This window comes from Eleutherodactylus coqui, chromosome 8 (genome assembly GCF_035609145.1).
Source record: "Eleutherodactylus coqui strain aEleCoq1 chromosome 8, aEleCoq1.hap1, whole genome shotgun sequence".
NCBI classification, from domain to species: Eukaryota; Metazoa; Chordata; class Amphibia; order Anura; family Eleutherodactylidae; genus Eleutherodactylus; species Eleutherodactylus coqui.
In genome coordinates, this window is record NC_089844.1 from 96,046,733 (window position 1) to 96,060,114 (window position 13,382).

General features: G+C 40.1%; 1 protein-coding gene across 2 annotated transcripts in view; it reads left to right on the forward strand.

Moving 5' to 3' along the window:
- The window catches only part of NRP2 (neuropilin 2), a 141,930-nt gene that overhangs the window by 91,048 nt on the left and 37,500 nt on the right, over positions 1-13,382 (forward strand). For both annotated transcript variants that reach the window (XM_066576079.1, XM_066576080.1), the window contains exons 11-12: positions 6,565-6,669; positions 7,763-7,903. In XM_066576079.1, the coding sequence (XP_066432176.1) occupies positions 6,565-6,669; positions 7,763-7,903 (246 nt within the window). The remainder of the gene's footprint in view (positions 1-6,564; positions 6,670-7,762; positions 7,904-13,382) is intronic.

Consider the following 13,382-nt stretch of genomic DNA (forward strand, 5'->3'; position numbering starts at 1 on the left):
GTGTGGACAGTGGACAGATTGCTACATAAAATCATTCAATTGATATGTTCATATATTCACACTTGCCTTCTGTTCATAATGGAAGCCATGGTGCTGTGACAAACCCCATAAACTTTAATGGAGCCTGTTGGGGCACTGGTATTTTTTGGCAACAAGGCTCATGATGCAGGCTCTGCTATTCTGGCTGTCAGTCATATCAGAAAGGCCAGCTGAACCCCTGATGGATGCTCGGAACCCCAGAGTGAACACAAACTAAATGATATTCAGCTTTGGCTGTCATGTAATTTATTGTAGCTTTTTATCCTCATTATTGTAAATGTGAGACTACATTAACCCCTTCCTGACATTTGACATACATTTGCATCAAAATTTCGAAAGGGAAGTATGGAGTTAGCTCGGGGCTGTTGCTCCACATGCATTGGGTGCCAGTTATGCTTTACACCTGACACTTTCCTGCAGCGACCAGGATTGGAGATAACTCAGATCCCGTCCATTTAACTATTTAGATGCCATGATCATTAGGGCCTCCCTTTGTCACCTGAATGGCCTACCAATCTGATGCTAAACATTTGCCATTGAGGCCGGTATTCCAATTTTTGGAGCCCCATGCCAACGTGCTGCAAATAGGAAAGTAAAGCTCGTCTTTGCAAAGAACACAGATAACAGAGCTAGTAAGTGGCATGCGCTGCAGAGATCCCGGACACCCAGCAGATTGCTGCACATGGTGATAGCTGTGCCCAAGTGCCAGCCATCTCCTCTGCATAGTGGAGGTGGTCGGTTTCCCTAACAACAGCCAATAAACAACTTCAAAGAAGATTACAGCTTTAAAATGGTGCATTTTTGCAACAGACATGGCAGTGATGAGTGCTGACCCTGCGTACCTGTCTGGATTGTCTTCTCTCTGCTGCAGATGTGCCGAGCCAGCACGTCAGTGCACATGCGCAGTACAGAGAATGCCGCGCCGGCGATGACATAGATCTGAGGCAATTTCGAAATTAACATTTCAGAATCACCGCAAGCCAGATGGCTTCCAAGTCCCACACCAAAATAAAGGATGCTGCAAGTCTTCCTTCAACGAGTAGAAATCACTTGTAATTTCTGCTCGTGTGCATGGAAGAATCATTTTACATTGCATGCTATGGACGGACATTGGCCGCGGATTCCGTAGCAAAAATCCGCTCGTGTGCAATGGACCTAATTCTTACTATGAAGTTCTTAAAATACCATGCCACAAAGCAAAGTCTCTTCTGTTGCTCCTGCAGTTTTCCTCGGAGTGCCGGTGTTGCTAGTAAACAGCTATAAAATCTTATATAATATTGTCACAAGAATTACTTTAGAATCTTGTTATAACATCAATGTGTTTACATTGTTTAGCGCATGTCCTAATCGAATTTTAATCATCTATGGTATCTTGAAGTAGCAGATCTAGAAAGTTCATTCCTAATTGCATCAAGAGGATTATGTTAACAATGTGGGGGGCCAAGTAAACACAACTGTAAATCATTATTCATTGTGTTCAAGTAGCACACCATTTGTAGACTGTCCATTCTAATCAACCGATATAATACTGTTTATCCATACAGTGGTAATATAATTAGTTGCGTCAACTCCAACATGTCAAACTTTATTAAGCAAAAAAAAAAAAAAACATTTTCAATTAGGGGTATTAAGAGGAATTTATTAGAGACATACCAATTGGTTATTACATAGGATACAAACCACACTAAGGAAATACATTTAAAGCAAATAAACTTCATATAGGGAATTTCTTCTAGCCCGAGTTCCATAATTGCTGAGTAGACATGCGAGATTTATGAAACTGTCTAAAAGGAAAACTCTTAGTTGGCCCTGTCAACCAATCACAGCTCAGCTTTCACTTTGTATTCATCTTGGTAAAATGAAAGCTGAGCTCTGATTGGTGCTATGGGCAACTAAGAGTTTTTCTTTTAAGTTGTTTTATAAATCTGCCTTACATATAATCAGGAAGTTCTTTTGACATGGAAGCTATGCGATATTAGCAAATTTTGTGCTAACGTATTACTTTGAGTTTCTTCTAGAATGTTTTCAACCCTAATACATTTTTCATGAATGTCCAGTGATCCAGAATATCTGGTAATCCAGAACCTATCAGTTCCCCTTGATAATGGATTAAAGAAATAGTAGTGCATATGCATTGTCAGTTGCGTCTGAGACTCTCAGATGTCAAATGTTATCTAAAGTTTAGTGTTACTATTTTTATTTTCCTTTAATACATTAAAGTCCATTATATTGCCAGTCTTGAGGAGGTATCACACCATTGTGCATCAGCCTTCCACGTTGTAGTTATCAGGCCTCTAGGTTTGTGGTTGGCAAGTTTCCTTTCACAGCAGTTATTTATAAAGTAACATGGAACTTCTTAGAAAGGAAATGCCTCTGCCGTCTTCCGCTTGTTAATTAGCAACTATTCTCGGCCACTTCCCATTCACACCAACCATCTCTGACTTTGAACTACGCTCTGATTACTCACCACAGTTAACTGCTGCGTATGAAATATTATAACCCATGCCTGGCACTGTGTTTAACCCAGAACTACAAAGTAAGGAACTTGCCAAAATTTGTGTTGAATTTAACTTGGCTACCCTGATACTTTATCTTCATTAGACATCAGAGATTAGATTGCATCGTAGAAGTGTAAAGTTTTTTAGTGGACCTAAGTGAATTCGTTTAAATGCATTACAAGAGAACTTCTCTACGAAATTTCAGATAGCTGATGGGGAAAAAAGTAGAGCAATGGCCGTATAACAGTTGTATATTGTTCTACTAGTTGTTTCTCAATTTAGACATGTTTTCCTAAAGCTTTTTTGACATGCATTTGTGACCTTGACTTGGTCAAGAATTCACTGAGTGACTGACCATATGTTGTGGGGGGTTTTTTCCGTTCACCCAACAGTGTTTAATTTTTTTAAAAGTTCAAATACTAAGATATGTAATACGTGCCTTAACCCCTTAAGGACCAGTTTTTTTTTTCATCTTAAAGGACCAGACACTTTTTTAGGAATTTTACCCATGTGGTGGTTTTACTGCCCTATTTTTTTTACCTTCAGCTTCCAAAATTATTTTTGCTGTGGTTTTTTTTTACTGTGACAAATAGGGCTACTTTTTATATCCTTTTTCGTCGACTTTTTTCCATTTGTTTTTGTTTTATTGGGGGTAAAAAACTACAAAAAAAGTTGTTTATTTTTTAAATTAATATATTGACACTAAAATAAAGTACATAGCTCATTGACCGCTATGTAGCCTGGGAAGGAGAAGGTAGAAGAGGTTAAAAACTGCTTCTACCTTCTCCTCTGGGCCCTCGGCTGTGTCTGACAGCTGAGGACCCAACCTGCTCCCGCTTAATTGCAGGAGCAGAGGCTTTAATCCCGCATGGTATTTTTGCTATCAGCCAGGATTAAATCCCAGGACCAAGCGCCGTATATTTACCTTACTTGGTCCTTAAGAGGTTGACATGTTCAAGAGAAATGTTCAATAAGTGAAGGGGCCTGTCTTGACACCCAATCATTCTGGATTCGTCTTAATACAGGATTTCAAAATTACTACAACTCTATGAAATCATACAATTTTTATATCATTTATAATTTTATGGTAACAATTTTAGGATTTCGATGCAACATGTGTAAGGCTGAATGCTGAATGGGTTTTTGCAGCTAATTGCAACAGGAACAGATCTATACTTATCTTAACTTGAGTGTGGAGTCAGGAAGGACATTTTTTCCCCTTAAATTGGAAAAAATTGGCTTTACTTCATTAGGGTTTTTTTTTTTACTTTGCTCTGGATCAACATTTGAGGCTAATAGGCAGAACTGAATGGACATATGTCTTTTTTGGGCCTTACATACTATGATACTATGAGTGATCAGGTTGCACTTGTACTGGTGACTGGACATTCCACCTTGTTTTCTGTTTGCTTATCACTTTAACCTGAACAGTCTACTGAGCTCCCACAAGGATATTGGGATAGACTTACCATAATATTGTATAACAATCGCAATATGTACTTACCACAAGTATATGCAATATTGTTTTTAGCTATCAGCCTTAAAGGGGTTGTCCCACGAAAGCAAGTGGGGTTCAGCACTTCTGTATGGCCATATTAATGCACTTTGTAATGTACATCGTGCATTAATTATGAGCCATACAGAAGTTATTCACTTACCTGCTCCTTTGCTAGCGTCCTCGTCTCCATGGTGCCGTCTAATTTCAGTGTCTAATCTCCCGATTAGACGCGCTTGCGCAGTCCGGTCTTCTCCCTTCTGAATGGGGCCGCTCGTGCCGGAGAGCTGCTCCTCGTAGCTCCGCCCCGTCACGTGTGCCGATTCCAGCCAATCAGGAGGCTGGAATCGGCAATGGAACGCACAGAGCCCACGGTGCACCATGGGAGAAGACCTGTGGTCCACCGTGGGTGAAGATCCCGGCGGCCATCTTCGCAAGGTAAGTAAGAAGTCACCGGAGCGCGGGGATTCGGGTAAGTACTATCCGTTTTTTTTTTTTTAAACCCCTGCATCGGGTTTGTCTCGCGCCGAACGGGGGTGCTATTGAAAAAAAAAAAACCCGTTTCGGCGTGGGACAACCCCTTTAAGGACTAACTTGGTTGAAAAACAAGTTCTACTGATTGGCATGTAGGCATGAAAGTTCCTCAAACATATTTTAAATTCCCTAGTTGAAGCTATGTGATCCGTTGCAAGTCTGTGTAGTACGGAAGACCCCATCTTGGAGTTTACAAGAAACAGATTGCACGGCCTGATAGTTTTTACTGGAGCTTTCCCATATGAGTAATATTTGAGTGTCTGGAGATGTACACTCATCTAATGTATTATTCTACTGTGCAGCACTTTAAATCCATCTCACCAACGGAACAAAAATTCCTTTTATGAGTGCATAGTCCAACAATTCCTTGGGGCTGTGTTCTCAAGCAGCAGGCAGCTAGAATATAGTGTATTTTAAAGTAATTCTTTGCCTGTCCAAATGACAAGTCCTTTTTTATACAATCCAATGCTTTATCAGCTATAGCCATATATAAAAAATGTATGTGATCTATTCTTCTGACTCTCAAGAAAAACTCTTCACCGATTGTTGATCTTAATAAGACCAGTAAATACTGAAGACATGGAACAGACATTGTTCAAGTTAAACTTATATAAGCATCTGGTAGAGACATTGCTGCTTTCAAAATCATCAACCTGGCATTAAATAGTGAGCCATCTGCTAATCCTAACTACTCTATAAATACATTACCTTTTATAGTATTGCTTCAGTCTTTCCAATTCAGTGCCAACGTCAGACCTGCTAACTAGAACAAAGAATGAAAACTACCGTTAGTTGAAAATGAAGAATCTGACCAAAGAGAGCACAGATCAAAGGATGCCGTTTTTTTCTTCTTTTTTTTTTAAACTCAAGAGGGAAATTATCCTCACATCACAGATTTTGGCTGCTTTTTGTTCCATTCACATTCAACGTTCTCAATGTACAACACATGGGCGTAGGAATAGAGTCTTCTGTTAACTTTGTCACTACCATTCACTACAATCTCCAATCCACCTTGATCATTCTGAAGCAAAGATACTTAAAATTTACTTAATGAAACTTTCTGCTTATTAAAAACTTTGTAAAAATTAAAGTTGACTTTGTATCAAATTGCGGTCTTATTTTTCTTTTGTTTGAAAATAGTTGCAAATATTTTCTTTTTCTCCTTTTTAAAGTAAAGTGCCATTATATGGTCACCAAGACTGCAGTCTAATATTAACCTTCTTGTTAGAATTAGTGGACGGATATGGGTAACAGTTTAAGAGATTGTCTGGTTACTATATGAGTTTTTAAGAACAGGTGCACAGGTGTTAAAATAACAAATCCAGCTGTACTTACCTGTCCGCAGACCCAACGCTGCAGCCCCACAGTTCTCCTGGTCTTTGATTAGCTGCCAGAATCACGTGGTATCTCTTCCACAATGGGGGCCACAGTAGTCACATGATGACTGTTCCACCACAAGGACCAAGAGGACCTTGGGGCTGCAGCTCTAGATCGTCAGGGCTGTGGACAAGCAAGTACTGCTGGATTTGTTATTTTAACATCTGTGCACTTGTCCTTAAAAACTCACACATTAACTGGACGATCCTCTTAGAGAAATTCAAACCAGCTCTCTGTTTGTGTAGTACTCCTGGTGCACAAACCCAGCCAAGACTTAAGACGGTGAAGCCACATATCTTCACTTGTTGATCCAGCTCACTGCAGATTCTAATTAAAATGTATACTTTTATCAGAACAAATAAAAAAATACACATGCTTGTAACCCACAAAGAAATCTCCGTGTTGCAGACGCAGTGTACATCCTTAGTCATATCTTGACCAGCATGTAAACTTTACCCTTAACCCGATGGAAAACTAATAGGGAGCTCAACTACAAAAAAAACATCCAAGATTTTGGAAGCCTTTAGCATTGTTTTGTTCATATGAAATATTATGTTTTCCATAAACTGTATAATAAATTGTTTTTACATTTTGCTTGATGAAACCCATGTACCTTTACAGAAATGGCACCTACCTCAGAGACGGTGAAACCCACCATAAAGATAGAAGAGACCACCACACAAATAGCTGTTGACGAGGAGAATGGTGACTTCACAGATACTGAAGGTAGTAGTACATGCATCTATTATCACATGGATTGTTTTTTCATTGTTTAGTCATATATAAGCTTAAAAGGGTTTCTCAGATTGATTGGCTGTTTCCATAACTCACTTGAACATAAAAAGCATTGCTCATGGAGGTGGAATCCTCAACAAGAACTGGGGTGTATGAACCTCCGCTACCAGACCAATTCCGAGACTAGGTCACATGATATTGGCTCTTTGTGCCTATCATGTCATCAGAGGGGGGCGGTTGTTCTGTTCATTTTAATACATAAGCCAGCCCCCTTCTCTCTTTGCATTGGCCATGACGAAGAAGGAGGCTGGCTAAGTTACTAAGATGAGTGGAACAGCCATCCCCCTCTGATGAGCAAAGAGAGAGTCAATACTACATGACAGTGTTGGAAGTAGAAATTCCGACACTTCAAGTCTGGGTAAGGATTTCATCTCCTTGGACAATGCCTTTAATGAAGCAACCATGGACATTCACAGCCTGATATCCATTTAATCTCTGTCTAGATGCAGCAGTTGGACTAGCAGAGGTCATGGCATTTCTTTTTTTCCTGATAGATGGGTTCTCAATTGTGGGACCCCGACCTATCAGAAAAAAACCCTTTAAGTACATTTTTGTAATCTGGTCTGATATGGTAGATATAGTCTTGATGTAAGCAGTATGTTGAGATTCGAAAATTGCGCTACTGGTCATTAATTTATTTATAAACTCATATGTAAAGGAAACTAGCTGGACGCTCCGGCCAGCATTATATCAGTATAAAGAGGTGCTGTAGGTAACAGCATCCCCACTAGCTCCCAGTACACCTTTTAGACGGTTTAGTTTTGCATGGTGGATAGCGACTGATTATTTTCACCCCAGGCTTCTTTATCTTGTTTTCTGTCTTTGTTTTGTTGGTGGGATTAGATGGGCTTCAGTCTATCAAAACTAACGTCAAGTTTAAGACATGTGAGCCAACTAAAAGAATCCCAGAAGACAAAGGTTTATAGTCCACAATGTTTTAGCAGTTTAGCAATGGAAAAGTGAGGCTTAGCTAAGTGCACAGTAAACCAGACAAAAAAAAATCATTTTTTCTCCTTTCTTAAAGATTGTGCAATTCCGCCTGGATTTAATTGCAATTTTGACCATTCTGAAGATGTTTGCAGCTGGACACATGATATTAAAGCAAACTTCACATGGTCGTTTCATCCCAATAGCACCTGGATGGGACATTATGGATCCATTCCTGGTAAGTTGGCTATATGTTTTGTTCTTTGACCTACTAAGGTGTTCACCACATTCATACATGTGGAGGATGGTATGAATATGCTCAATGCTTTGGGAAATATGCTGAATCTGCATAAAATAAGGATACAGACGAAAGAGGTAATGTTCATCTACAGTCTATCCTAGACAATCTTCAATGTAATCCATGAGTATACAACACTACAGCAATGCAGAGGAGAACATGGTCCAGGGTCCCATTTCGGAGCGCATCACAGATCGGGAGAGGTAAGTTTGAATTCTTTATTAACAGGATCCAAAGACACAAACAATGCGAAACGCGTTGGTTAGGTCTTTGGATCCTGTTAATATAGAATTCAAACTTACTCCAAAGTGGAAACATTGACCCGTTGTTCTCTGCATTGCTAACACCAGTGTGCTGAGCAGGGCCAGCTGCTACCTACATCCATGTGCATCTATGTCTGTATATTCCACACTGTACCAACTGAGCGGTTCCACCTCTGAGGATCTTCTTTATTGATACCAAGGGATACTACACATTAAGCACCTCTCTCTTGATTTTATACAGCACTACAGCAACCATGCTTGTAATTTTGTAATACCAAGGTGATGTATCTAAGATAAAGCATTTCAGTATTTCTTGGCGCCCACTGTGTAAACTACTCATAGAGAATAATGATATAGAGAATAATGATCTATATGCCTCCAATGTCCAACAGCTCAGTATTTTATCGGAGCTTGATGCTTTGTATAATGATGCTGAAAATCTTATTTTCATCAACCTACGCGTTTTCCTTTATTCACAGTTTATAGAAAAACTAAAGTTACACCTCACTCCACAGCATGACCCATTTTTTATTAATTACGTCATTCTCATGTTCTGTCGTGATTTTCCCTTCTCTATATCAAAACTTTGCCTGCATTATAGTTTCCATTTAATAAAGTTAACCCTGCAAGTGGGAACTGTCATTCTTGATTTGTAAAGAACTACATATCCCATAATTCCACTGCAGATTTCATTATATCAGAGGTCGCTCGCAGCTGTCATTTCCCAATATGCATGGAATAATTATACCCTAACAATCAATAAATCCTATTTAATAATATAAGTTTTCATTTCCAGGCATGTGGGGTCTAGAACTGTTCCACCATTGCTTACAGGGGGTCGGTAATCCATTTTGGACCTCTTAGGCAGAAAATATGTGCTTGCAGCAAGAGAAAGTACACTTACCAAAGGTCTCAGTAGAAATCACTGCCTGCCCATCTCCATCAGCCTAATAATGTTTAATTAATATAATGAGCCTTTTGCACGAAGGGAAGGACCTATTTTTATAACCTATGCTGGATTTCGCTTTTCATTTCCTCTCCCCTGGGATATTATAATTGCCTGTTATTTTGTTAACCTTTTGTGTATCTCTACAAAGGCAGCTCATGGCTTCAAATATCAGATCATACATACAATATATATACATACACACACACACACACCGGTATATATATATATATGTGTGTGTGTGTGTGTATGTGTATACATATATATACACACACATGCACACATACAGAATATATGTGAGACCAACAGTATGAAGATGTGCATAGGGCCTTGACAACTAATGTCAAAAGGCACACAGCCACGATGAGAGTTGTGGATATCCACAGACCCTGCGCATTTACTGACATTGCATGTTCTATTCTTGTCTATGAAACCAGATCATTGGTATGTGTGAAGAATCATGCATGTACATTGCCTCATAGGCTATAATGGGGCATGTGCTGTCCATGGAATACTTCTTTACAACTGCTATAATTAGGCCCCCTTCACACTGGTGGATGCATTTTTTGCATATGCATCAGTGCAACATATTTGCGCTATGTTTTTGCATGTATATCGGTGTATATTACTGTTCGTCTTTGTGCATGCAGAGAATGTTCAGTTGCGCGGCAGACAAACACGCTCCTATCTAAATGCCTATTTAGTCTATTGAGTTGCAGATGTGTTCCATCCCGTTGTGCATTGCGCACCTTCCCATAGACTTCTATGGAGACCTTTGGTGTTCAAATTTGCAGAAAGATAGAGCAGATCAGATTTTTTTTTTGCAAGTGCGAGAAATGCGCTTGCAAAATCAGGAAATGAAAGCAATCCCATTGAAATGAATGGGCTCTATTCTCTGTGTATTGCACACGTACATTTTATGCGTACAAAAACACGTCAAACTATTCCCCGTGTGAACCCACCCTTGTTTGATTAGGACCAGTTCACAGTAGCGGTTTTTGATTCCATCTAGTTGTTCCATTGTGGGAGCTGCTAAACGGAAAGAATATGGAAATGAAAAGCAGAAGCAGTCAGCTTTCCGTATTCTTCCATTGAAAGAAATTTAAAAAAAACGGAAACTTTGCGCATTGTTTTGGTTCTGCTTTTCTGTTAACAGTCTGCGCTTTTGCATTAGTTTTAAAACCGGAATGGCAGAAAATTGAAAAACAGATTGAAAGTGAAGGTTTTCAGTTTCAGTGCATGTCTATAGGCACAAAAACAGGCATTTTCTTTCCGTTGAGCCGCTCCAACGATGGAACAGCTAGATGGAAACAAAAACACCAGTGTGAACTCAGCCTTACCCACATTTGTGTTACCTCAATTCCTAAATTATGTTCATATACAAAATATTAAGTTATGCCACTAACTTTATCCTAGACTAGTTTTTACTCTGACTTATGACTTAGTGAAGAGTCGCGCTGCTGAGCTTGGAGTGTCGCTGACTTCAGATTGTATGGCTCTTTGTAGTTTCTTTTATCTTAGGAGCCATATTAAAAAAAAATCTGAACTATAGGATATGATTACATCTGAACAGAAAGCCCTCAGTGTCCCCGGCTCCCTACAGAAGCCTTTCTCATGGCGTGTAAAGAAAGATTTGTCGCAGGCCTTGTTAGTGCTTGAGGACCAAGAATTCCCACAAGTCACATCTGCCAGTTGACAGAGGGGATATCTGTGCCTCCTACAAAGCCGGGTGTGCACAACACTAATAGTGAGAACTTGGGACTTTTGGGTGGGCAGGACACACTTTCTCTTTAGTTTACAAGAACTTTACAACAGTATTGTGGAACTAAAGGACGTTTTAGTTTCAAACATGTAGAAACTTATTTACTACTGAAAATTGGGCAGTTTAGTGGCGTACACTGCATCGGAAAACTGTCAAACATGCTTTGTGCCACATTTACGGTGTGTTTTAGACTCTTTTGTACACTTTTTTTTACTGTGTCCATTGGGGCCCCTCCAGGCAGGCATATACGCAACGCATTTGCGCCATTAACAATGTACTTTTTTGCACATATTACTGTACTTTTGCGCTCTCAGGGACGGTTTGCATGGGCGTGGGACATACCCTGCCGTGATTTTAAATGCAGCATATTGCATAATTGCGCAGGTATTGAGTGCAAATTTGTGCACCTCCCATAGACTTATCTGGGGACTTTTGATGCACAAATACGCACCAAAAAAAGAGTACTAAGAATAAACCCATTGAAATCAATAACTTCTATTCTCTGTGTATTGCGCACACAAATACTCTCCTGTGAAGGGGCCCTCAATGGGGTGTTCCTTTGCCAAAAGGGGTGTGGTCTAATTTGTGCTAAACTTTGCACCAAATTCTAGTGCAATTTGTGCTGTAAAGTAAGCCAACATATAGGTGGTATAAACCTAGACTAGATACTAGACTGTGATACACTGGCGCATATTTTGACTGTTTGTCTAAGTTTGCACTGATAGAGTAATAATGGGGTAGGCCAATTGTAAACTATTGCTGCCCTATCCACAGAATAGTAGTTTAGTGGGGGTCTGACGCATGGGACCCCTTCCGATAAGCTGTTTGTTCATGGAGCTGATTTCTGCAGGAAGCAGACAGCTCTGTCCCCACTGCAGTGGTGAATCTTGGTATTATAGGCAAAGTTCCCATTGAAGTGCATGGGATCTTTGCCTGCAATTCCAACCCTAGCCACTACAATGGGAGCAGAGATATCTGCCTGCTGCAAGAATCAACTCAGTGCAGGAATATAAACAGGTCTTCACAGCAGGTCCTGCACAGCGATCCCATATTGATGGCCCACCCTGAGCATAGGCTATCAATAGTTTATAACTGGACAACTGATTTAATGTAATTGCTAAAGTATTCATCAGTTTGTGCCTTGCAGGTGTGATGCATGGTGCACCAATGTTCTTATCTAGCATTCTTTTACTCTATAGTTTCCTTCTGATCAGCTGTACTCACTTAAAGCAACCCTCCAGTTTCGGGACAGGAGGTGCAGTGTGATACACCGTACTGTTTAAAAGTTTTAGGCAGGTGTGGAAGAAATGCTGCAAAGTAAGAATCCTTTCAAAAATAGAAGTGTTAATAGTTTTTTGGTCAATTAACAAAATGCAAAGTGAATGAGCAAAAGAGAAATCTAGCCACCGTTTGTCTTCAAAACAGCTTCAGTTCTTCTAGGTACTTGCACACTATTTTTGAAGGAACTTGGTAGAGCAGTTATTCCTTGCATTTTGAAGAACTAACTATGGATCTTCTGTAAATGTTGGCTTGCTCAAATCCTCATGTCTCTTCATGTAATCCCAGACAGACTGGTTGATGTTGAGATCAGGGCGCTGTGGGGGCCATATCATCACTTCCAGGACTCCTTGTTCTTCTTTACGCTGAAGATAGTTCTTAATGACATTGGTTGTATGTTTGGAGTCATTGTCCTGCTGCAGAATAAACTTGGAGCCAGTCAGATGCCTTCTATTTTTGAATTTTTCTTTTACTTTGCAGCATTTTTTCCACACCTGCCTAAACCTTTAACACAACACTGTACTGCCTGCAGTTGTCCTTCTCTGCCGCCCATCTGATTCACCAATTTTGGGTCCTGTTTTTACCTGTGCAAGATGGCTGTAGTAATTTTCTAACTACCTAATCCACTGTTCTCTGATTGGCCAGTTCTGATCGCGTGAGGTGCTCTGGCCAATCAGAGAACAAGAATACTGCTTTGGTAGTCTGAAATTACCAATGCACTGTGGAGATTAGGTGGTCTGAAGACTGCGGAAGCCATCTTCGATGCCCAAAAGCAGGACCTGTAACCTGTGGCTTGGCAGGACGGCAGAGAACAACAACTGCATCTAATGTACCCCCCTCCTTCTCCGGTCCTGGGACAGAATTTAGTTCTAAACTAGAAGGTCACTTTTAAGTCTACGTATTTCTGAGATCCGTTATTGTATGAAGGCAATTGTTCAGCGTTCCTTACTAACTGCTGCTTTAATGCTGACCACAGCCTTTCTGGAAATACGTTTTACTGCCTGTTGGAGCCACTTTCAAATGTTGTTTTGTATGATTTAGGCACAAGGATAGGGGGCTGCGCTCAGATGTATTCGGTTTGGGGTGGTCTTGCTCTTTGATGAAACACAGCAGCAAGTTAAGGGGGAGAAACAGCTGTTATTAGTTCTGGGCATGGAAAACAGAAGTTTT